The following is a 26,431-nucleotide window of genomic DNA, read 5'->3' on the forward strand; positions in this document are numbered from 1 at the left end:
AAGGAAAAAACTAGAATCTACTGAAGGAAAAGAAGTTAATGTGATGGTTCCATCTCTTATGAGCTGCCCTCTCATGTGACTGTTCTGTCTGAGACAGAAGAACAACAGGGAGAGGGGGCACCTGGTTCAGCAACTGAAACTCAAGTGATGAGATTTCACAGGCTCCTACCTGACTGACAGGGAGGTAGTAAATTCTGCAACCTGAACTGATGCAAGTAAAGTCACAGAAACGGCAAGTTGCACTGAAGGTTTGTATTCCACACCCTAAGAGTGGAATTTCTCATCTGTTTTACGCAAGAGACAAATGTTTTGCATCTACATTTCAAACGGCACATCGTTGTTTGTATTTAGTGAAATTCCACGTTCAAGCGACCTTCACAAGCATCATGTCTAACATAAGAGCTTCAGTACAAGTTAATTAATTCTGAAATTGGCACGAATAGATACAGTTGCAGACTCACTTGAATACAGTCAAAACACACAAAATTAACAAGGAAAATAACGCTTATTTTATGCAAATGATGCCTCACGCAAGCTTATTTTTGCTGAAAATACAAGGTGGGATATTTTGAACATTATAGTGAATGAAACTTTTCAGAGCAGTGTAACTACAAGAGGGTTATTTTAGAAAGTGCTACCTCTGAAAAGCTGATTGCCCAACACTATAAAAATGGTCAAAGCCATAAATGCCACGTTCATTTTTATTTCACTTCGGAGGTAACTATCTTTCAAATCTCAACAGCTGGACTATTTAATACAATCTGGTGAATCAAAGTATAATTCTTCACTGGGCTCACAGCAGGGAGCCTGCATTAGTGCGTGGCAGCCATCCAACAACTGATGCGCAGCCAAACACTCTGAAGTCTGTTTCACTTACAATAAAAATGGATAAAACTGCAATCATATTTACCACCTTCAAGGACAGAAAAATGAAAGATTTAAATCTGTCGATATAAAATAGTTTAATGGAGAAATCCAGTGATTAAGTCCAGTGTTATATTTTCTAGTGTAAAAGAAGAATGACTATTCACAGTTCGTTTTACTAGTATTTCCTTCGTCAAATCCTTTACACAGCTACATCAGTTTGTCAGGACTGCTGCTAGGGAGTGTTATTGTTTAAATTATAAATCCCATTTATATATCTCACTCTTAACAGTTCAAATAGAACTGAAATTGGACATGATAAAGTTTCAGCCCAAGAGTAAATATAAACTCATTTTTAAAAAGTGAAGAAAATTCCATGCTTTGTCACAAAAACCACACCAACTTTTATTGCCAGAAATAAAGCTTGGGAGAGCAATTAGTGCATAATATGGTTAATTGTCTTTTTAAAAAATATATATTACTACAAACCAACTGAGATATTTACTTCCAGCTCTATACAAAGCCTCTTTCCATCTTTCCATTCAGAATTTTATTTTGGATGTCAAACTCAAATTATTAGTTGTGCAAATATGTGTTGAAGACGGAAATATTCTCTGAGTTCATATTTACATAATAATAGTGCTTAAATCCACACATATTACATTTTTCAAAGCGACTAAATGTTTCTAATCTATTATATGAAATCTAAATACATTTTTACATGATAAACAGTAATATAACTGACAGTCTAATATGTCAGCTCCCCTGCAGTTTCGAGCAGGAGTGCTTGTAATTTTAACATAAAAATACCCACATTAACACCGTGACACAAGCCAACAAAAGCAGTAAAACAAAGAGTTATGACTGACAGTCCATCTGAGAACTAGTGCCACTACGGCTTTTTCAATGATTCTGATCTTGGGGGCAGCTGCAGAATAACAGGACAAACTGAGGACCAGTTCAGTCAGCTCTGATGTGGATTTTCCTTTTTGTCACTGGTTTGCACTGTAACTTTAAGATTATTTAAATCTGGTTTTCTGTTAATTATATCATTTTGTTATAGACATTAAAAGCCAAAGACTTCTAAATACATGTCTGGACAGAGTCTTGATCATTTGCAAAAGCACAAGCCCAAAAGGAGAACATTAAGAGAATGAAAACACACTGTTGAAATATTCATGTTTTGATCCCACATTTTGATGACATTAACACAATTCTACACTAACTATGATTTCAGGATTTCCCTATTAATTTACCATATCGAAGCAAAATCCCCTGAAAAGTGTGTTATCCTCATGCAAAACTAAATATGGTGTGAAGCTTTATGATAGTTGTGGACTAGATTACCATCATATTGTGGGACCACTGCAGCTTACACTACCTAGAAACCAAAACTGTGACTCAGGTTCGGTTTTGAGTGTTGTAGCCGTGTCAGGCCTGAGAGACAAGCTGGGTGAGGCAATATGTTTTATTGGACCAATTTCTGTTAGTGAAAGAGAGAAGATTTCCAGCTACACAAAGCTTGTCTCTGAGACTTGGTTTGTCATTTCTTTGTCTACTAAGAAAAACTTCCCTAGAACCTCTCCCAGAAACTAAGGTGAAATTCATTCCTCTACTACAAAACTTAAGTAAATGGGCTTTATGCACAGAATTGAACAGGGGGTCAGTGTGTGTGACATTTATCTCCCTCAATCCACAGGCAGGTCACAAGGCTACAATGCAACTTTCCAGGGGCTACTACTCCAACCTATGTGCCCTTTACAACTCCCTAAGGCAGATCAGTAACCTGTCTCCCGACCCAGTGACCCCCTTCTGCACCAGGCTATTTAGGGAAGCACAGGCCCACTGTAGCCGTCTACGGAGGTATGGCAGACATCAGCTGGGGAGTAAATTCATCCTTAGAGCGTGAGCATAGCAAGTGCTGCAGAAATGCATATGAGAACATTTCAGAATCTGTAGCAGAGAAGTGAATAAAATGCAAAGGACTAAAGGCAAACACCCATTATATTAGTACATAGAGATAATGAATTTTCACAAAACCTTCTTTACACTCTAGTTCTTTTCAAATGTGAGTTTCAGGAATGTAGAAATTGCCACAGTGGATTAGAAGAGTGGTCCAGCTATTCCTTTTTCCTATCTCTGACAGTTGCCAATACCAGGAGAAAGAAATCTTCTAACAGACAATCACAGAATACCTTGCCCATGTTGGAAGTTCTTTCTTAAGCCTAGGCAGGTAGTAGTTAGCTACAAGGAATTTAATGCTCAACAGAACTGAATTTTTAGAAATACTCCATAGTCAGTGGGCTGGATTTTCAAACCACCTAAAAACCATTGTCACTTTTATGCCTGTCGTAGCGTGTACTTGAATAATCAGTGAAAGTCACTGAAACGGAATGGTTTTGAATATTGTTTCAGTGTCAGCACTGTAATTTAGGGTATTTTTTATACATACATATATACACATATATACATATATACACACATATATATATATACACACATATATATATATACACACATATATATATACACACATATATATATACACATATATACACATACACACACACACACACACACACACACACAGAATCTATGTCAGCTACTTTTAAAACTAGTTGTTAAAAATAAGAAGATTCTCAACTTCCAGAACATCCCATTGTCCTCCTCATTTTGTTGTTCAAGCTTAATTGTCCATGTTCAACCTGCACACGGAAAACCTTTGTAGTTGTGTCTCGCTGAGGCCGAGCTGTTTCCTGCAGTGTCAGTAGACAATTCAGTGGTACTAAGATTACAGCTGAGAGAAGGAGAACAAATCCTTTAATTGTATAAAATCATCAGATTAAGCCTTCCCCTCTGTGTGGTTCATTCTGTTAACTGAGTCATCTACTGCCTGGAAACAAATGTTTACTAAGTGCAAAAAAAAAAAAAAAAAAAAAAAAGGAAGAGCGAGGCACACCTTTCCTTTCTGTGTGTACACACCACAGGAGCCATGGGAACTCCCTTGGCTTCCAACCGAACAAAACATTAACTAGTCTCTCTTGAGGAATTGCCATTAAATTAGACTCCTGCTGGGATAAATGTTTGGGAGGACAGTTGTATGGGGAGTCGTCTTAAAGTTGAGCTAAGGCCCTCAATTTCTGTTTGTGACCCATTCCTTCCTTTGCCTCCCCCGCCTCAACCCCGATTCCAAACCAGCTTATTAACAGCTTCTAGCCTTCACTTTGTTAACCTGTTGTATTGAAATCACTGGACTGATAGTCAAAAACAAAGCATTGTCCTCTGAACTAATTTTTCCAAATTCTGAAATATGAGCAGTTAGTCTGTCTGTTTACAGGGATGTTTTAGAACTGACTTGCATCTACTCACGTGAGGCCCAGTTCTAGAATCCTGGCTCAGACTGTGGAATGCTTACATATATAGGAGTACTCCAATTACTTTATTTTAAGTCACTATCTTGTAAGCACTTATACACAAGTAACTTTATTCATGTGTTTAGTTCCATTTAAGCCAATGAGTGAAATTTTGGCCGCACTGAAGTCAATGGCAAAACTCTCATTGAGTTCAGTGAGGCGTAAGTCTACTAGTGTCAGTAAATTATTCATGTGTTTGGATTGCAAGGTTGGGCCTTCACTGATTACATGATCCCCTTCTGCAATGGGACTACTCACATGAGTTAAAGCTACTCAATACGAGTAAAGGTTGCAGAATTGGGCCTTTAATATTAGCTAACATTCTTTAAGTACCACTCGGACAATGAAGCAAAAAGCAATACATCATGCAGGACTGTTTACATGATTTTTTGATAGGGATGCTATAGATCTTTGCATTTAAAGTTTGGTTTGCTCTAAGAAAAACAGATTATACAGGAAGAGTTCCTGTAATTAGGGAACCTGTACTCTTGCATGGCAGGCTGCACTGTAGGTTTCAGTGACAAAACACTGAAAACAATAATAAAGGTCAAACCTTTGTCAGTGTTTAAAGAAATGTAAATGGTAATGAGATGGATCAAGCCCCTTATCTTGGGCGGGAAGAAGGACAGTGACAGTTGATAATTTGCTTGTACCTCTTGCTTAGGTGTCTGGTCAAAGCAGAGTGTTGTTTGTTTCTTACCAGCCTGGTTAACCAGGAAGTAAATCTAGGATGCTGCTTAATTACAGTGTCAAGTTGTCAGCTGTGTTAGCAAAATGATTTTGCCCTGACTTCAGTCCTCCTTCCAAAGCAACATACATTAGGGCCTAGGGCAGGGATCGGCAACCTTTGGCACGTGGCCCATGAGGGAAATTCGCTGGTGGGCCGGGACAGTTTGTTTACCTGTAGCGTCTGCAGGTTCAGCCAATCGTAGCTCCCACTGACCGCGGTTCACTGTTCCAGGCCAATGGGGGCTGTGGGAAGTGGCGGCCAGCACATCCCTCGGCCCACGCAGCATGAAGGGGGAACAGCACAAGAGTCCCTACACGATCTGTATTCCATTGGAGGATCCTCCTTGACAATAGCTTTGGGACGGTTCCCCCCAGTTAGGCCAGTTTACACCAATGGAACAGCATACCTCACTAGAGAACCTGGCCCACAGCATTTGTATTGGTGCATTAACAGATAGATTAAAATTAAATGTGTCTTTTAGGTTCCCACAGAATAGGCAAGCTGCAAAATAAATTAAGCTTCACATATGCTTTTATAGCACGTAACAACTGTGACTGTCAACACAAGATCCTTTTCACTGTCAATTCACCACGCATTCTGCAAGACCTTGGGCCTGCAATTATTTCATTTCCTTTCTTGCAAATGTAATTTCCACTTAGTTTGGTGGAATAAAAGGTAGACAAAAGGTGGTAAGAGTCACAGAATTTTCTGATTAAGATTATCTGTTCAAAATGGTAAAAATCTATAGACTAACAATGCAGTGTTTCTCAGAAACTAACTCACCTCTACTGAATTGACTCTGTATCAGGGTACTGGTTAAAAAAAAAAAAAATACAGCTACACCGTTGAGGTCAAATTAACTCTTAAACACATTGAAATCAGAAAGATAAAGAGTAAGTATAGATCATATTTCTGTTAAGGACTCTTATTGAATATAATTCAGTGGAGGAAGACACCTGATTGGAGAGGGAAATTTGCTTTTAAAATTCAATCAGGATTAAATAAAACTATAAGGCACAAAAAGGATATAAGGCCTTTCATTAAATAAAAAACAAAACAAAAACCAAAGAGAGAGACAGAGAGAGAGATAAAAGCACCAACAAGAGAATAAAGCAAATACCAGTTCACAAAAAATATATCTGAATTGAATTTCCAGTTCATTTGTCCCGATTCTCCCCTTTGAACTAAGCAATGGAGACCTACGAGAATAGGTGTTCTTTTTCTACTGATGGAACAGGAAATCAGAGGTTTAATTAACCATGATTATAATATTCTGCTGATCTGATTTGTCTCACCTATTTCCTTTTTCTTTAAGTGACAGACTACCTGACAGACTACCTGACAAACATCCTGGCAAGAGAACTAAAGCAAATCTGCAGACTAATTTCAAAAAGAGGTTTGCATTGTTATAAAACAAACTGATCCTCAACCGGATCCGTCTGAAATGTATATTTCTGAAGCAGGATTAACTCTTTGATGCTTAAATGGCACTTTGAAGCTTCAATCTGTTGTACCAAAAGAATCCTCTGTCTGTTGTGCCAAAATAGTATCTCATTCTACATTTTCTTTCAGCATCTAAATCCTGTGACTTCCGGATAGTTAGACATTTCCATTTCCTGCTGGTAAAAGTTATTTTGAGATTGTGAAAATGTGCATTCCTTTTGGTCCATTGGGGGCAAAAACCAAAACAAACACTTTTCAGTTGGTCAGGTTTATTTGATACTAATGTTGGATTTACAAACTGGCTGTTTGTTTTTTAAAACCAAGAATACACTGCCCACATGTATCCCCTCTTCTTTATTGAGAATGGGGAAAATACCTAAAGTGAAACATTTTGCTATTCCTCAAAAAGTCTCACTATCTTTGTAGCAAGAGATCCTGAATATCTCTGGGCAGTACATTCACTGACTCTAGGGTGAGAAGAGCCTTGTTATAATGGAGAGTTCAATCTCCAAGTGGGACTGAGAGATAACTTGTATGGGCAGTTACATATTGCACATTTTCCTGATTAACAAAGTGATGTAAATAGCATAAATATACACCAGTGAAATAGGTTTGGCATTAACATATGACTGCATGTCCATATATAGCATTACTTACTGAAATGTAACCTTAGAACTTGCGCTTCCTTTCATTTGAAGAGACCCTTCGCCTGACTCAGGTGTTTTGGAGCTGAATTCTGCCTCCAGAGTTTTCTTGTTCAATGCTGTTTGTGCTGTACTGGATTCTGAACCTAACACTGGCATGGATTTGGATTCTGATGTGGCCAAGACTCCAGCCGGACCTAAAACCCAAACAGAGTTTAGCATTTTTGTTACCCCTGCTTGTCATGGGTATTGAATCACAGATCAGCTCAATGTAATTCCAGTCAGTTAGGTAGGTCAAATCGGTTCCTTAAAGAGTAGCTTCTAGTTCATGGCAAGTGTTGAAATGCATTCCATTTAGAATCAGCCTCTTTCTCTCTACAGTGTCAAAATGCCATGGCTCAATGCAGCCAAGCCTAGGATTTAGAAGGGTCCCAGAGGAACTACAGAACCACAGCTGCAGACTGAATTCACTCAGCTGAGAAGCGTGGACTGGTGAGTATATTGAAGGTGTTAATGTTTCTCTTTTCTGCTATAAAAGGATATTTGAACAAAGCTTTAAAACCATTAAAAGCTGCCACAAATACTTGTTCTTTGGAGAGAGTGAATTCAAGATGGCGGTCGTAAGCCATCATTCCCCTATTTTACATTAGTTTATGAAACACACCTTTGCAGGAAGCACAAAGCAGCAAAGTCAGTCCAAGGGCTTCAGTAATGCTGCCTGAGCTCGGGAGCAGAAGGTTTACAAGGGTGGGCGGAGAGCACTGAGAGACACTTATACTAGAGAAAATCGTGATGGCAGAGTGCAGCTATTAAGGGGAAGTGGATCAGTTGGGAAGCAATTAGAGCTCTCCCAAACAACACTGGGTGAACCTGGAAAGGTCTTAAAGACAGAGTAATTTGGCGTTTAAATAGCTTTAACACAAGTTCTATAAAACTCAACAGTAGGACTATGAAGGACAACTTACTACTGCTGTCTTGCTCGGCTGTCACCTTCCTGCGCCGTAAAATTCTTTCTAACTCAGTTTCATTGCTGTCTGGGTCTGTTTCAAGAGATTTTAAGCTTCTTGAACTGGTGGATTTGTTGAGTGTTTCCTGTAATAAGAAATATTCATAGAAGGTCATCAGAACACAGGCCCTTCCAAAACAGTAGATAAGGTCAAACAAGTGAAACGGGTATTGGAGATGGTAAGTGTTATCATTTTAGATTAAGTAACAGTTCTGCTTGGTCAGCACTCTGAACCAGGAACTCCTGATTCTAATACTATCACAGAGCCCCTCTGGGACACTGGGCAGGTCACTTAACCTTTCTACCTCAATTTACCTATCAGTAAAATGGGGAGAACCATGATTACAGAGCGTTTGTGAGGCTCACTGGCCCATAATCAGCTCAGGAGGAGGCCCCTGGCAGTGGAAAATTCCATCTGTGGGGAAGCCTGCAGGAAGACCTGGGCTGGCCAAAAAGGGGGTAGTGCTGGCAAGGGAGAGATTATGTCTAGGTAATTTAGTACATCCACTGAACAGACTCCATGAAGCCCTGACCTCGAGATAACGATGCCCTTTCCTGGTAAATCCCACTCTGTAGCAAGGAGTCAGGCTAGCTCTGAGTGGGTAAATCTGGTGGAGTATTTCTAAAGCACTATGTAAATGCTAAGTATCATTCCTGGAACAAACCCAACTATTTACAGAAATACTAAAATACTCCCATGTAAAAGCTGTGAGAATCTTAACAAGATTTTACAAGAGGAATATCTTGTTAGTAACAAACCTTCTCTATTAGCTAAAAGCCAAAGAACCACATTTAATTGACTACTACAGTATGCAACCTTTTCTAAATGAAGTTCACTCCCAGGTAACACACAGTGTCTTACAAATCAACATGCTAAACTGCCCTACTATCCAAGGTTATAGCAGGTTCACTTAATTTACAAAAAGAAATACCCACTATGCTCGTGCTGATCTCACAAATCCTTCAGTGCCCACCAAAAACTCAAGTATTTCCATAGGCCTGGCTGTGTCTTTTGGTGGCAGTATCAGATCTCCTTTTAGCATGCACAGAATACAGACCAACGTCATTGCTGCCTTATACTGAGACTAACACTTTTGTAGCCTCTGGCTTAGGCCAAAAGGCAGGGTCTTATTTTACAGCCCTCCTAAGAAAAAAAGTCTTCCAAAGCTGAAACCTCTAAAAATGCTGCCACTGGAATTTTAACTGGCACAAACCATGCTCAGCATGCTCCTCCAGTCTGGCTGGAGTTACACTGCCACCTTGTCAAATACCAAATTGACTGTAAAATTGCCCTAAATGTTTATAAATGGAGCTCAAAATTTGGGACGTGTATTTATTGCTGTCTCTCTCTGAGCCTCACCATTGTTTGTGACCCTTGTAAAGCCTGTTTGCTAGCTGGCAGCTGCAAAAAACACATTTAGAGACCCACACAGCATGTTTTCAGTGGTGTATCCCAGCTCAGATCAGGCGAGATCCAAAATGCTGTGTCAAAAAATCTCAGGACTAATATTTAAAAAAAAACAAAAAAAACAAACCATCACCCCAACAACCTCCTTACGGACAGAATCTTTCGTATGGTACATGGGCCTGATTCTCAGAAGTGGTGGATATGCTCAAGGGGAGTTGTGAGAAATCACTTAATACACTAGGTTTACCCACGAGGATGTGAAGCTCATTTGCATGAAAGCAGCAATATGCATTTATTCACTGTTGAACTGTGTTACTAAGTGAGTATTAGTTGTCAAAAATTATTATTAAAACACGGCAATCCAGCTCATTCCTCGTAATATTACACACATGTGACAAGAAATAAAGTTACAAGAAATAAGGTTACACGTATTCTTTCCAGATGTTTATAACTACACCACTCTCACTGTAGTATCTCAATGCCTCCCACCAAGTTTAAAAGAAATTCACTAATGGCAATGGCCTTAATTTTTCCCCTACTTCCTTCTGATGGAGTCTGGGGTACTCTCTCCCTCCCCCATTTCCTTCTTCTCTTCTCCTCCAAATTCCTTTTCTCTTTTTCCTCCAGCTTGTCTTCACCTCCTTTTGTTCCTCCTCTTGCTTCTCCCTCCTTTGCTAATTCTAGTTGTGTCTGTGAAAAAGCCAGGCCAAAAGAGTGAGTGTACAAAGACCTTGAGACCTGTGGTCATACAGATATCCTCCTGTATGAATGCAAAGTCTTGGACCTGTTGTCAGACAAGCCTGGTCTCGCACTGTCATGAGATTCTCACTGAAGTTGATAACTTCATAGCGTCTCACAATTACTCCCAAAAGGCATCATGTATCCTTTTAGAGAGACATGGGCAGACAATTAGTCTTGTGGGAGTCCACAAGGGAATATTCTGAAAGTGGAGTTACCTGGCTCTGATCTCTGGGACAACATGACCAATATCATCTGTTTCTAGGCCCTGCATTGTGCAACTCATTGCTAACCAGTTGAGCTTATGGACCTTGAGTTGGTTGCTCGCTGTTTTGAGACAGCACACAACTGGTATCTTCAGCTCAGTCCTATTCACTCTCTTCTATGAATCAATTGCTCCCTTGGCACTATTTTCTGATATGATATTGCCTTCCTACAGAGTTCCACGCCAGGCATGAACGATTGTTACTTATTGTCATGGCTGCTAGGAAAAGTTTGGTCCCCAGAAGTGGTATATTTCTTCAGAGAGTAATCAGTGAAGAGATTCAAGATACAGTGTTGTACATGTACACTCATGAACGGGGGTATTAGATTGCAAAAGCAAACAGCAGCTTATAAGTCACAGAGGCAGCACTACTTCCAGGACTCCATCAAAACAGCTTGTCCCTCAATAAGTTAAAATATTTTACTTTGTAGCTATTCTGAAATTAACTGAGCTGGGGCATTATTAATGAGTGATAGTCCCCAGCACTGTACTAACGTTACAGACCTAAAAGTAAACCAAAGAACTGAGTTGCTTTCCTTGAACTCTGCAATTTACAGAATGAATATAAATGTGTTTATAACAATGATATGGAGGTCTGCATGGAATGCACAATTAGCACAGTAACAACAAACATGTAAGTATTTATTTCTTCAGTACCCACCCCCATGTTTGTCATCTGACTGTGCATAATGATTAGTCTCAAGAATAGACTAGAATTTAGTTTATATAACACCTCTCATACTCTAAATATCCTGAAGAGTTACAAAAAGCATTGAGCTAGATACTCATAGCACAGCGATCATGGGTCTCCTCTTGTTCAGATTGAAATCAATGGCAAAGGACACACTGAGTTCAGTCATGAAGAAGCAGCCCTTGACAGCAAATGAAACAGCCATTATGTACACTGCAATAGCTCACTTGCAGCCTTGGACAACAGAAGTTAGCTCCTAACGGAATGCTAGCCAGGACATCAGGGTGATCCTCCAGTCTCTTCACAAAGGTGCCATTGGATCTTTAACTTACAGCTAAAGAATAATTTCTGCCAAAGATGGACAGAACTATCTCCAGTTTAATGCTACCCCAAGATTGCCACCCTTGCTGCAAATTCCCCTTTCTCAGCACATCACACTAGGGGCTTGAACTCAAAATCTCCTGGACTAGAAGAGAGAGTAACCAGGTAAGCCAAAGATGGTGGCATAAAATATTGTTCCTTGTTTTAAAATACCATAGTAATGGCCCCTAACACTGCAGTAGCAATGCTGTCAGCTGTAGTATTTTGGACCATTGCTGTACAATACTATAGTATATATTAATAAAGGTTATGTAAATTCTAGCATTGATTGTTAGGAACTGCAACATTGCCTATTAAGCATGTGTGCAATAATATTAACAAATTATGGATAAAACCCTGGGCTCACTGAAATCTATTGCAAAACTCCCAATGGCTTCAACGAGGATAGGACTTCACTCTATGCATCTGCTGAAGTTACACCTCAACTTTTAACTCTCAGGACTAGAGAAGCCAAGTAGGAGAAGCTATGCTGATTTGACTCTTATTCAATACAATTTAAGCACCTATTCAGGAGAAGCAGCTACTGAACATGTACAATGTACAGTGTAAGTACATTACAAAACAGAAATAAACTGAGCGCATTTTGTTAAAGATGAGCAAAATATCAAATAACTGCTTTATGTAGTGACAATCAAATACATATATGTAACTATATATATAAATTTGTATATATTTATATAAATAAATACAGATAGAAAGATAAGAGAGTTCTAGGTCTTTAGATATCTATATCTATTCAGATATCAAGAAAGAGGGAGTCAGAGAAATCTTTCTCTGACTCGATTTATATCTATCCATCCGGCCTCAAAATGTCCTCTCATCTCACACGAAAAGAGAACAACAGAATGTAAACAACATGTGTTCTTACCAGTATTCCCTTGAGTTCCTTCACTGCACTATCAGAGGCTTTTGGTTCTTCCGGCTGTAATTAAACAAAACACACACATCATCAAATCTGATTCTGCAAATACTGACTGTGCAAGATGTGTGTGTTTGTTTTGTATTGTATTTTAGGACAAACACCACATGAATCTGCAATGGGTTTGCTGGCAAGGCCTATGTAAATTTATTAACTCACCACCCCTCAAAGTGGGACATTTAAAATTGCTAGTATTTCCGAAAATATTCCAATGCTTGGAAAGATATTAACTAGGAATTAAGGAGAAAATGAAATAACTTGAATTCTAGCGAGTATACTTTAGTAAATTTGAATATTAACATTTTAGCATAAAAACATTAAATACAAATGAATGCAACAGAACCAGGGAGTTCAAATAAAGTCCCCTTTTTACTACTACTCTCCTTGATTCCCTACTTTTAGTGGCGCCCCCACCTCTCCCACACCACTAGAGGCAGGACAGATGTGGAAGGGAACTGGGGAGGGGCAGCCTTCTTTCCCATCTCAGAATCCTCCTCCCATTGGGGTGGGGAGAAGGGAACACGGGAATTTAGAGACAGCTACTGTGAATGGCAACAAAGGGGGAGTTTTCTTGCTCCGTCCTCTGCCCCATACTGTTCATATTAAGACAGACTATTGCTTTCGTCAAACCAGTGCCACATCATCATAGAACCCTCCCTCTACAGCCACTTGCAATGTCCCCACCCTTTTCCAGGCTGTCTCATGATGCCCTGGCAACAACTTTGGGTGCCATTATGGGAGTGGATGGTGCTCAGCACCCTGCAGGATTGGGGCCAGTGCACTCATTGGAAGATGCAGGTTCCCTGCTTTTCTTAGGATCAGGCCTGCTGGGAAGCAGCAGTACAATGGTAGCTTTCATTCAGACACAGCAGAACAAAATCAGCAGGTTAGGGTCTATTAACTGAGTAGCATCTACCCCTTGAAATATTTCTGAGTGTTAGGGTTTGGTTCTTTAATTTTTTATTTATTTATTTATTTATTTTTACAATAAATATTCATAAGGTTCTCTAGGATACTAATTTCTGCTCTTTTCCTTTCAAGGTACATAAATCTGACTACCTTAATTATCTTAATCCTCTTAGCCAAATGACACATTTTAATGAATGTGAATCCCTTTGTGTCATTATATTAGTGAGAGCAAGGGACGGGCGACCGTGAAAACAAGTTAGTTACAGCTAACAAATACTGCCCCTGCCTACCCACCCTGCAGGGAGAAAAATGGAACAACAGATCCAACTACTATCCAGCTGCACTCTACCACTGGTATCTTGCTTGCACTTATTGCTTGAGGTATTAAGGTTCATCTACAGTATTTCAGCCCAAGTGTCTTTAGTTCCCTTGAAGTCAACAGAAGTTAGAGGGCAGTCAGACAGTGCTGAATGAAGGCAATGCAGGGCCCCAGGCACACCTCTACATATAGGTCTGGCAGAGGGCTCACTATACTGTAACTCATATCAGCCCTGACATCACCTCGGTTGTCACTGTGACTCTGGCAGACCAGGTGCCAGCTCATGCCAAAGCCCCTAGGTCTCAGTGAACACTGCCAATTGCATAGCTGGAAACCAGTCTGGCTCACCTGTGTATTAGCATTATTAAAACAGATAAGTTTATAAGGACGTGTTTAGACTTTAAGCAATGCTCATAGGATACTGCATGTATTGATCTCACTTATAACATCTGTACCCCATGGTATAAAGTTATATTGAGTGTTCGCATTATACATCTCCGTAACTGGGTAACTAACCAAAGAGGAAAGGAGCATTAATTAATGTAAAGTGCTGGTCCCCCACACAAGAAGCCCCACTGAAACTAAATGAGCCATTGTGAAATAAAGACTTTGCTGATTGCCCCACACACACCGTGAAGAGGAGACAGGTGCAAATACTTGTCCCATGAGTTTGAACTCTGGGGGCAGGAAATAAAAATCCCTGACCAGAAGGAACTGTATCACTATGCTGCTTGGAATTTGGAGATGGAAAGGGAGCCCCAAGCTGCTACGCTTGGGTTAGCTCTAAAGGACATAGAAAGCTTGCATATTGCAGCAGCTTCTATGATGTTCTGGAACCTAAAACTGTAACTCATTATGTTTACCTGCTTTAACCTTGTAAATAACTCTCATTTCTTTTTTTCTTTGTTAATAAATCTTTAGTTAGTTTATTATCGGATTGGCTACAAGCGTTGTCTTTGGTGTGAGGTCTAAGATGCAATTGACTTGGGGTAAGTGACTGGTCCTTTGGGACTGGGAGTAACCTGAATATTGTAATTTTTGGTGTAAGGGACCATCTATCACAAAGGCAAGTTTGCTTGGGTGGCAAGATAGACCAGAGTACCCAAGGGGACTTTCTGTGACTGCATTGTTAGGCTGCTATAGTGCTTGAAGAATTAACACTTGTTACTTGGTTGGTGAAATCTATGTATAGGACTCACTACCAATTTGGGATTTTTGCCTTGTTTCTTGGAAGTCTGCCCTGAGGTTGACTCCAGACAGCTTGACAGTCATAATATGTATCCAAAAGATATCTTGTAAGGTATCATATGTAAACTGGTGATGTGCTGGTCAGGAATACATTGCATGAGATATGTATGGATTATGTGCAAAGAGTTATGTATGTGTGCTCGGAGTATGTTCTTAAAATGTGTTTTAGAGGCAGTGCATAAATCATGCCGGCCCTAGACAAAGGGCTGTGGATTTACCTGTCTCACTGGCTTGATTACAGGCAGAAGATTATGAAAGTATATTTACATATAAGGTAAACAAAGCAATCAAGCTAACAAGCAGCAGAGGAAACAGCTTATAAACACTCTGGGGCACAGAGTCTATACTCCCAGCAAGCCTTCCTAGCTCTTGAGGCAGGAAAATATAAAGAGGAGCAAAAAGACATTTTAGTTATCCATCCCATAGGGGACAAAGGGGACATCCCCTTCTGATTCTATGAATGTTGGATCCTCTGACCTGGAGGGCTGGAGATGCTGGTAACCTGATGTGACTAAGAAAACTGCTTAGGCAAATAGAACAGGAGTACTAGTGGCACCTTAGAGACTAACAAATTTATTTGTTATGCATCCGAAGAAGTGAGCTGTAGCCCACAAAAGCTTATGCTGAAATAAATTTGTTAGTCTCTAAGGTGCCAAAAGTACTCCTGTTCTTTTTGCGGATACAGACTAACACGGCTGCTACTTTGAAACCTGTCAATATGCTTAGGCAAAGATTGTAACTTGCTAAGATTAAGATTTAGCCACTAGAAAGTGTGTTTTGTTTGTAACCATACCTGTCTCTTCTTTCTCTTGCTAAGTATCACTTAAATCTCTGTTCTCTGTTAATAAATGTATTCTTTGTTTTACTATTAACCATCTGAGTGCTGTTATATTGAAGTAAAGAGTGAGTTCTCAGCTAGCCTAACAGGCTAGTGTGTGCACTGTGTCTTTGGAGGCAGCAAACTTGACTGTGAGCATCCAGTGAGAGGGACTGGACACTGTAAAGACACGTCTCTGGGGACCTGCGGAACTGAAGTTCACCGATTGTTATCTGCAAGGCAAGGATTAGCCTGGCAGCGTATCAAGGGGTTTGTTTGTGAGGCCGGCAGAGTGGCATGGCATGGAACTGACACACAGTCTAAGCTCAAGCAAAGCTCTCCCTTGTTGAGGCAGAGGGGTAACATAGTGGCTTATAGTTCTGGGTGCCCTGAGGAAAGTGTCCCAGGGTCCCTCAAACCCCACAAAGGGGCAGCAGGACCGCAGCCAAGCAGGGGGCTTGATTTGCCTTGGCGATGGGTGTGGACTCAGACAGCTTCCTTTGAGGCTCTAACAACTCCTGTGCCCTCAGACATCACTGTATTGGTTACACCTAGCTCATGCTTCCATTTTTTTCTTTACAACATGAAGACTAGAAATATAATTTCTTTTAATGAAAGCTGGAATTCTGATGTCACCAGAAGACTCTCTGAGCTAAGGCTGTAGGTAAGAACCTGAAGGATCTGGGCCTTTACCTTAATGAACACTCTGAGGTCTGATCATCCTGCAAACACTTATGGTCACGAAGACCTTCTCACATTAGTAGTCCCACTGCGTTCCAAGTTACTCGTTTGTGTAAGCACAGAATTGTCAACCCAATTATTCAAAAATCACGAGTAAGGTCTTAAAAAAAAATCAAGAGATCTTTTTAAAATGTTTGGCTTAAAAATTCTGGGGCATCTTGGATGCATTGTATTTGTTATCTAGATTCTGAGCTTCTCCGTTTTACTTGGGATTATATTTTCAAGCTCACCTCCATAAGGACCATAAGGATTAGAAATGTACTTTCTAAAAAATACCAAAACAAAACATCAGTCTCTCACGTAATCACATGACTCCGGGAGCTGTAGCTTTATGAAAAAACACCAAGAATCACATGAACTGTGACAAAAATCACAAGAGCTGGCAAGACTCTCAGCATTTCTAGGATCCAACTCTTTCACGGTAGTGAAAAAGCTTTACTTTTTGGCACAGGGCTAACTTTTCATTTATTTTCTTAAGATAATTGCTACTTTAATCAACAGAAGATTTACTTAGCTTAAATATAAACATTTGAAAACCACTATCCCATTATCTTACTTTTGCGTACAGGCTATTTCAAGCTTTTATGCAGACATTAAACAACACTTTGCTGCAGACAGGTTCACAGATTACTGCTGTGTCTTGCATAAGGGGAAAGAAAAGAAATACTGATGAGATGGAAAGTACACTAGTCTGTGTTGTTTAAGGATCAAGTCTTTTGGAACATTTCCTTTACATAACCCAATTCCCTTTCAGATTGTTATTTTTGTTCAGTTTCCTCATTGTTACGTTTGCTTAGGATTTCTAAAAGAGTAGCCTCTATTGTATTGTTAGGCTTGAGAGGGTGCTCTCTTTTAGTTTCAATCTGTATCAAGACAAATGCACCCAAGACCTTTCTGGATACTTCAAATACCAAAAAGACATTGTGAATTTGGAGAAAGTTCAAGGAGGATCAACAAAAATGATTTAAGGGCTGGAGGAATAACATGAAGACAAAAATAGTGCAATATTTATAGCTGGACTACATGATGACTAAGGCCTCTATGTTCAAAAGTGACTCATGATTTTCAGTGCTCAATTCGGGAACCTAGAAACTGAGGCACACAAAAATCACTAGTCACTTTTGAAAACTCAGGCTTGAGGGTGTACATGTGTACACCTGGGCATAGAGGGAGGCACAGCAAGTGTGTGACTTTTGAAGACTATCGGAAGGGGGCGAGGGAGAGATCATAAACTTGAGGTCTGTTAGACTGACTTCCTAAGGAATTGAGCCATTGCTTGAGTCATTTAAAATTGCACTAGACAAAACTCTGGAGAACAAACTGTCAGAGAAAATCTTACACTAGCAGGGAGATGAATGAAATGACAAAGCAGCTATTCCATCTCTAATTTCTGTGATTCAATAATAGCTCTTTCAGATTTACCTTTTAAAATTACATTTATTTTCTCAATTATTTTCTCCTCCTTCAATCTTTTAGGCTGAATGGTTTATAGTCCAACAGTTAAACCCACTTCTTTACCTTATTCTGGTCAAACAACAAGCAAAGTAAAAGAAAAAAAACAAACAAATTGTGCTCTGATAAATGTATTATGGCACATTTCATTTGTTTTCAGCATACATTACAGTACCAGGCTAATATTGTTCTAACTTCCCCCAGTGTAAGACTAAACACACAAAGAAACCACTGTTTAATTATTCCAAACCTTTGTCTTAGGTCTGCTTGACTGATTAACTGGCCTTAGGTGAACTCCCTTTTTAATTCTATCCATCATTTCTTCAACTGCTTGTCTCTTCAGGTCTCTTACTTCTTCCCCTGTTCATAAGGTATAGATAGTGTCAAGTTAAAGATACAAGGTACACCACTACCTCGATATAACGCCACCCGATATAACACGAATTCGATATAACACGGTAAAGCAGTGCTCGGGGGGGGGGGGGGCTGCACACTCCAGTGGATCAAAGCAAGTTCGATATAACATGGTTTCACCTATAACGCAGTAAGATTTTTTGGCTCCCAAGGACAGCGTTATATCGAGGTAGAGGTGTATTAGGAAGAAACAAAGAAAACACTCATTTTAAAGAGATACATTATAAAAATAAGTAACATTCACCACATGCTGCAAGTTATAAATATAGTTAGTAATTTAGTCACGAAAATCAATGATCAAGCAACGATTAACGTGCAATGCAGATAGCTGTATAACTGAAAAAATTCCTCATGTCAGTGAGAGCAGGTGGAATATATACACACTATATATAATCCAAACTTGCATCCTTCCTCAGTTTGGCTGTATTATTAATGTAAATGAGAACTAAATTTAAACATAAGCCTTTTTTAAAACTCAAATCTTAGCTGTTCATGGGGTTTTCCCACAGGACCTCCTCTGTCCCAGCCCTTAGCTCCCCTTACCCCAGAGAGGCACCCCTTACATCACTTTAAGGTATGTCCAGATGGCGATAACATGATCCACATGCTAGCAGAAGTCAGAAGAATCTACTTTGTATCTTTTTACAGAATTGTAGCACCTGGATTTAGGGTGACTCAGGAACCTCACAATCATATGCAGGATCCTATGGACAGTTCCTGAGTTGCTGTACATTGTTACCGCCCCATTGCCTTCAACTGAACTATGACAGTTTACACAAGTTGATGATCTGGCCCTCAACCTTTCCATCCTGTTACAGTCAGATCATTATTATTTATTATTTGTATGATCATAGCACCTAAGAGCCCCAGTCATGGACCAGGACCCATTGTTCTAGGTGCTGTACCAACAGAAGAAAAAGATAGTGCAGTATATAAATTCAGGTCTGGAACCAGGGGGCTGATCCTGAGCAGTTGGAGATGCAGGTCTTCAGACCCCAAGAAATTAGCAACCCTGGTTAAATCAGGAGGTCAGATTCTGATCTCACTTAAAACACTGTAAATGGAAACAATCCCATTGGCTTCATTAGAGTTGGTCAAGATGGTCAAGTCAGTGATGCTTACAGATGAGGCAGTATCAAGGCCCCAATTCAGCAAGGTACTTAAGCACATGTTTAACTTTAAGCAATGGGGCTACTCAATGTGCTAGAAGTTACAGGTGTGCTTAAGAATCTTGTGAATCCGTGCCCAAAAGTCTTAAAAGAAAAAAAAGTAGAACTAAACAATGTGGCATTGATATAAAAATGAAAAACCTAAATACCACCAAGGGATCTGGCTTCCAAGAGACCCAACAGCAGACCTGGCTCAGACCTGTGAAATGTTCAAGTAAAACTGAAAGTCCTATCTGATGAAGGTGAGCTTTTCATACTAGCATATCGATGCACTAGAAGACATGACTAAAACCATGTAATTGCACCATACGAAAAAGGCCAACCTAATTAAGAGAGACAGATGGAGAAATACGGTCAACACTATTAAAATCTGCTGTAGTGCCTAATATAACAGGAATTTTAAGTAGACCCTCTCTCCTGGTAACACTGAAGATCCACAGAAGGGCAGTTCCTGTACTGTATATCAATTTAATGCCAGGTTTTAATTTCCCAAACAGTCTGTTTCAAATGTAAAAGCTTAATTGGCTGTGAGGAATAGGAACCACTCGTTGTAAGTCCTTAACAAGGGTCAAAAGAAGCCTGAAGTTAGATACAGTAACCAGAGTGAGAGAGACCTTTTTTATTCTTTTTTATGAGCACTCAACCATTAAGGGAAGAAGCAATTTATGTGTGATTGAAGAAAGATCAGAACTGTTAAAAAGTTTACTAATAAATAATGGAAGAATGGGGTGTACTATTCACAGTATTTCCTGCAATCACAGCTGGTAACAATCAATGAAAAGTTATAATCAAAACATCTAAAATGCTTGAAGTTAAAAAAAAACATGATAAATGAAGACAACATAGGTCTAGCATTATTGAACAGTTACTGGAAAAGAAGATTAGCTCTTTATAAGATATACAGCTACAAGGTCATTTCTCTACTAGTATCTGGACCGAGATCACCAATCTCATTTTTCATGGGCTCGTAAACAGCTAACATCATAGACTTCCTGTGTGACCTTGGCCAAATCACTTAAAGGCTCTGTTCCTCGGTTACCCCTTCGGTAAAACAGGAACAATAATACTTCCTTTTTCCCCACTCTGTCTTGTCTATTTAGGCCACACAAGCAGTAACAATCCCGCAAATAATTATCTATGTGCTTTCTTTATGTGCACAAGGATTAATGGGACTACTCACCTGCATAAAATTAAGTTTGGGTGTAACTGTTTTACAGGACTGGGGTCTTATAATGTATGTTCTTCAGGGCAGACACAATCTCTTACTATGTGTATGCACAGCACCTAGCACATTTGGTCCTCCATGTGCTACTATCATATTACTACGAACAGATAGTAACAATTATTAGTCTTTACTAACCTGTTTTGCATTAAAACTGGTGCCAGAGGTGAATGCTTCCAAAATAGGTGGGTTGTTGAAAACTACTTTTTAATTTTTTTTTTTTTTTTTTTATTTCACACAAATATTGTTTGAATTTTCTAACAAGTGATCCACACGGCTTGAAATAGGATGAGCCATACCTGATTCTTGCTGAGGAGCTCTCTCTTTTTTGATCACAGTGCTGCTAGGATGAGACCTCTTACGAATCATGGACATAAGGGACCTTTTCAGGACAATTAAAATGAAGATAGTCACACTGCTTTCTCTTATGAGCAACATCTGTATTTTTAGCATTGACCCTGAACATATGTCATATATTGCAAAACGAGCCAGCATTGAACGCTTGCTTCACTGATTTATAATTCTCCTATTTACAAAAGAGGCGTTAATCATTTCCGTGAAGAGACAGAGGTGAAGCACCCCTACAAATACAAAGATATTATTTACTTTTCTTTTATTGTTGCCGGGCATCATGCAAAACACTTAAGATCTGAGTATTAAAAGGTAACATGGCATTGTGACACGTAACAAATTAAAGCCCTCCCGCACAACAACAAAAAATGAAGGATTGCACATATTAATGTCAAGCATTATTCTCCAGAGGACATTGCTAGAGGGTGATCATATCACTCCCTCATTTTTCAATGAATATTTGTTGGCCTACGTTTACCAGATCAAAAGAAAAAGCAGAGCCTATGTGTTGTGTTCAAAATAAATAAATAAAAACCCCCACCATGATATGCACTGTGAAATAGATACCTTCAGGCTAAGTATGCCCCCAGAATTTAGGGGTTATTTTTAAAATAAAGGTTTACAAAACTTATGACCAACAGAAGTGTTTAATTGCATGGATTAGAAAAAACATAAAACATTCCTCTGTAGTGTTTGCAAAACAAGCACTTCACCATTATGCTAACACATGAAAACCTAAAAGTGAAAAACTAGAAACTGATCAGAAACAAAATGTGAAACTGACCAGTCTATATTCATTGTCTAAGTTGAAAGAGAAATGCAAAAAGAAAACAGCCACCCTATACAATTCAGAGAAAATTCTCTCTTTAATATTTTTTCAGTTTTAATTTCAGTTATTAGTAACACAGAGGGAATTTTGCTTTTAAAATCGTGTCTTTGAACTTGGAAATGTACCCTTTTATCAAAAACACTGTAGAGATGTTTACACTTCTACATAATCTTCTATGGCTAAATGTTATCTGTATATTCCTCATATACTACAAGAACATATCCCAAGAATACTTCAGAATAACATTTTTTTCCAGTCAAGGAGACTGCCGTACAAAGAAATACAGTTTCATTAAATAATATTGATTCCTTATTAAGGTAAAATAATTTACATCTGGTTCATGTCAAGTTTTGAAATACCCATTTATCTTTTAATAATCGTAAGTTGATGATGAATATTCTACTAATACTTACATTATTATTGCTGTCTTTCTTTGAACTACCTGTCATGGCAGCTGTAGCGTGTATGTATGTATGTATATATATATATATATCATTTAATATAATTAAAAATAAACTTCTGAAAAAAACCCACTTACTGCCCCATTAGTCATTACAGATTTTTTTTTCTGGCAATCTGTACTGTTACATAATATGCAAGTTCTTTTGGTTCTACAGACAGTACTCCAGAGATGATACACTTAGGAATGATTGCAGACAGTCTATTTCATCTTGTTTAATTGTTCATAGCCTTGAAAAATAATCTCTTTATGTCACAATTTAGCTACTTCCAATGTTAGGACACACTTCAGTGTTTCTCTCATCATCAATTCCAAGGTCTAGGCTTGAAATTTTCCATACCATCTCAAATAATTACACCTTATTGAAAAGAAAAGAACTGAACTAAAGATTCAGAAACCTGTCCTAAAATAATGATGTATTTAACTCCTAACTTTTAAAGCAATCCATAAAATATAGCCTGAAAATGTAGCAGTGTATGACAGTTACTCCGCACTCCCGAAATTCCTTCATCTGAGCGTCAGATCACATGTAAAAGTTACTCTGCGTTAGCTACTTTCGGCACCCTGATTACCTATGGAATTTGTCTTTCAAGGAGGTGCAGTTTTGTTTGTGGCATGGGAGGAATTTACATACTAAACATTCTATTCAAATGTGTATATAACTGTAGAGGAAGTGAATAAAGTGGTTGGATTGTGTAAAATAATTAAGCAAGTCACGTGAGCTAATGAAAGGTAAAAGCAGCAAGAGTCCAAATATGGCTGTTCCGAAATATATTTTACAGAATCAGCTAAACAATGACAGAGCAGGGTTGAATTTTCATTGCTGAGCATTGGAATTTTTGTACATTATTCCAATAACTTAACAAGATTTGCATATGTTACATCTAGTGCAGCATGACAGAAAATTTCATTTTTAAACAAACGATCTATTAACACAAAAAGCAAAGGCCAAGATTTTCAAAAATGTGTGTGAAGTACGACTTCACTGGCAGATGGCAAGTGCTCCGCAGTTTTGGAAAATCAAGCCACTTACTCAGGTGTCTAATTGTATGCCTCTAGACTGAGATTTTCACAGGTGAGTTGAGCAAGCCAGCAAAGCACTGGAGCACATACTTAACTTTAAGCATGTGAATAGTCTTAATGTAGGACTCTTCAAGCACTTAAAGATCATGCAGTTCAGTGCTTTGCTGGATTTGGTGCCTCACCTGTCAGTAAATTTCAGTGGGATTTGGGTGTCACTATGAAAATCTTGTCCAATCTGTTGGATGCTTAGAAGGCTGATTATCCTACCTAAAACCTGAGATCCCACAGATTTAGCTATTTCCATCATCCACACTGGATAGAGAGGCAGACGTACCAAACCCAGTCCTTTTGCTTGCAGAGAGTACCCTAACAGCAGTGATTCAGATAAGCACTTCTCTACGTCACATAGGAGTCTATAACTACAGCTATCAGATAACAGGAAGAACAACCTTCCAAATTCAGATCAAAGAGTTATCCCTCCTTCCCCAAAAATCAAGGTCTAAACAGGCCACTGAACTTGAGTACTTCTTGGAGGACGAACACTAATTGGGACTGGTCAATGCGTCTAGCTTGTCAGCCAAATATTGAAGACAAGATGTCCAGCCGGTTGAGAGGAAGAAAAGAAGTCCAGAACAGCTAAAGAAAGATGGTTTATCACTGCTCAGTCTGCTTGAGTTCAAAACTGCTCAGCCTACACCACTGCTTAAGGAAAAACAGTTTCCAAATATCTTGACTTACAGCACTTACCGAATTGGATTGGGAGGAGGGGGAGGAAGCGGAGGTGGCGGTGGGGGCGGAGGTGGCGGTGCTGGATTTTCTGACCTGTGTATTCGTTTCTGGAGTTCATCAACTGCATGAGAGCAACAGAAAAGCAGAATGAGTTCTCAGTAAAAGCATTTCCCCATCTGCTACTGGGTGATTTGAAACCAGAGTCCTCAACAGAAGTTCTGCCTGTAAAGAAAGCCACCAATTCATTCAAAAGCAAAATGGCAGCACTTCTCAATGGCTGATCTGCTATCACACTGGGTCAGTGGTAGTTTTTGCACTCATCTTCACCAAGAACACTGATCTAGCTGCATACAATTTCTACAATCAAGGTAACTTCTGAGAATTGAATGCCTAGCTGCATAATATTAAACTCTTCATACACAATGATTGGAGCCTTAAGGAGAAACCAGAGTGACTGCTACATTTCCTAGTTGTGAAAGGGACATCACATCAACTGGAAATCTGGTCAATTTAAAAAAAAAAAAAAATCATTTCAGTTTCTACTCTTTACCGTGCGTCGCTTTGATACATTTTTGCAGGTTTACAGTCATGTTCTTTAAAACATGTTTTTTTGTTCTGTTGCTATGTGAGAGATCTACACAATCAATGGGGGAAGCTACCCCAGTACAAAGGGGAAACAGTGAAAAAAATATATTTTTCTTTAATGTCATTTAGTTACAATAAATCTTAGCAGCTGTTTCTAAGTATAGAGGGAATTTCAGACAGATGGATGGGGTGGGACTTCCAAAGTGGATCCTCAATTCCTATTAATTACATTTTAATTTAAATTCCTCAGGTAGCTTTAAAAACCCATCTGAGATTCTTATGTTGATGGTGCCCTTTTTAATAATAAAATATGTAAAAGGGAAAAGGAGTACTGTGAATGCACATTCAAATCTACTTTGTGCTTTATGTAAATGAGTGATGTGAAGTTTAAATAATCTCCGTATAGTCATTCGTAAAGAACCTACTATCATACAGAACAGCACCTATCTTTACTGAAAATCATGTGCAATATTCACCACACCAAACAACACTAAAGACTATTCAAATGACTTCAACAGGACTACTCACGTATCTCCAGGTAAGCCTGGGCTTGAGCCTCTGATTCAGGAAAGCATTTTGGCCGGAACAGGGATGGACTTCAGCATGTTTTTAAGGGCTTTTTTGAATCGGAGCCTGACTTATGGGTTCCCCATAGCAATATAGGACTGGAAAGGACCTCAAGTCATCAAATCCAGACACCTACTCCATGGCAGGACCAAGTAAATCTAGGCCATGCCTGACAGGTGTTTGTCCAACCTGTTCCTAAAAATCTCCAATGACGGGGATTCCACAACACCCTTTGAAGCCTATTCCAGTGCTTAACTATCCTTACATATACCCTTTTCCTAATATCTAACCTAAATTTCCCTTTCTGACAATTAAGCCCATTACTTCTTGTTCTATCTTCAGTGGATATGGAGAACAATTGATCACCGTCTGTGATGTTGCACTCCATATGATTTTATACAAATATGCTAATCACAGAATCATAGAATATCAGGGTTGGAAGGGACCTCAGGAGGTCATCTAGTCCAAGCCCCTGCTCAAAGCAGGACCTAATCCCAACTAAATCATCCCTGCCAGGGCTTTGTCAAACCTGACCTTAAAAACCTCTAAGGAAGGACATTCCACCACCTTCCTAGGTAACCCATTCCAGTGCTTCACCACCCTCCTAGTGAAAACGTTTTTCCTAATATCCAACCTAAACCTCCCCCACTGCAACTTGAGACCATTACTCCTTGTTCTGCATCTGATACCACTGAGAACAGTCTAGATCCATCCTCTTTGGAACCCCCTTTCAGGTAGTTGAAAGCAGCTATCAAATCCCTCCTCATTCTTCTCTTCTGCAGACTAAACAATCCCAGTTCCCTCAGCCTCTCCTCATAACTCATGTGCTCCAGCCCCCTAATCATTTTTGTTGCCCTCCGCTGGACTCTCCAATTTTTCCACATCCTTCTTGTAGTGTGGGGCCCAAAACTGGACACAGTACTCCAGATGAGGCCTCACCAATGTCGAATAGAGGGGAATGATCACGTCCCTCGAGCTGCTGGCAATGCCCCTACTTATACAGCCCAAAATGCTGTTGGCCTTCTTGGCAACAAGGGCACACTGTTGACTCATATTCAGCTTCTCGTCCACTGTAACCCCTAGGTCCTTTTCTG

The 26,431-nt window shown here is 39.3% G+C and overlaps 1 protein-coding gene across 1 annotated transcript in view; it reads right to left on the reverse strand.

The window, feature by feature from the left end:
• Window positions 1–26,431, reverse strand: part of SHTN1 (shootin 1) — a 75,440-nt gene that overhangs the window by 1,289 nt on the left and 47,720 nt on the right. The window contains exons 10-15 of the mRNA XM_065408126.1: window positions 24,204–24,306; window positions 21,093–21,175; window positions 18,239–18,348; window positions 12,452–12,505; window positions 8,060–8,186; window positions 7,108–7,291 (exon numbers count right to left, since the gene is read on the reverse strand). Coding sequence (XP_065264198.1) covers window positions 7,108–7,291; window positions 8,060–8,186; window positions 12,452–12,505; window positions 18,239–18,348; window positions 21,093–21,175; window positions 24,204–24,306 — 661 coding nt within the window. The remainder of the gene's footprint in view (window positions 1–7,107; window positions 7,292–8,059; window positions 8,187–12,451; window positions 12,506–18,238; window positions 18,349–21,092; window positions 21,176–24,203; window positions 24,307–26,431) is intronic.

Source organism: Emys orbicularis, chromosome 7 (genome assembly GCF_028017835.1).
Source record: "Emys orbicularis isolate rEmyOrb1 chromosome 7, rEmyOrb1.hap1, whole genome shotgun sequence".
Classification (NCBI taxonomy): domain Eukaryota; kingdom Metazoa; phylum Chordata; order Testudines; family Emydidae; genus Emys; species Emys orbicularis.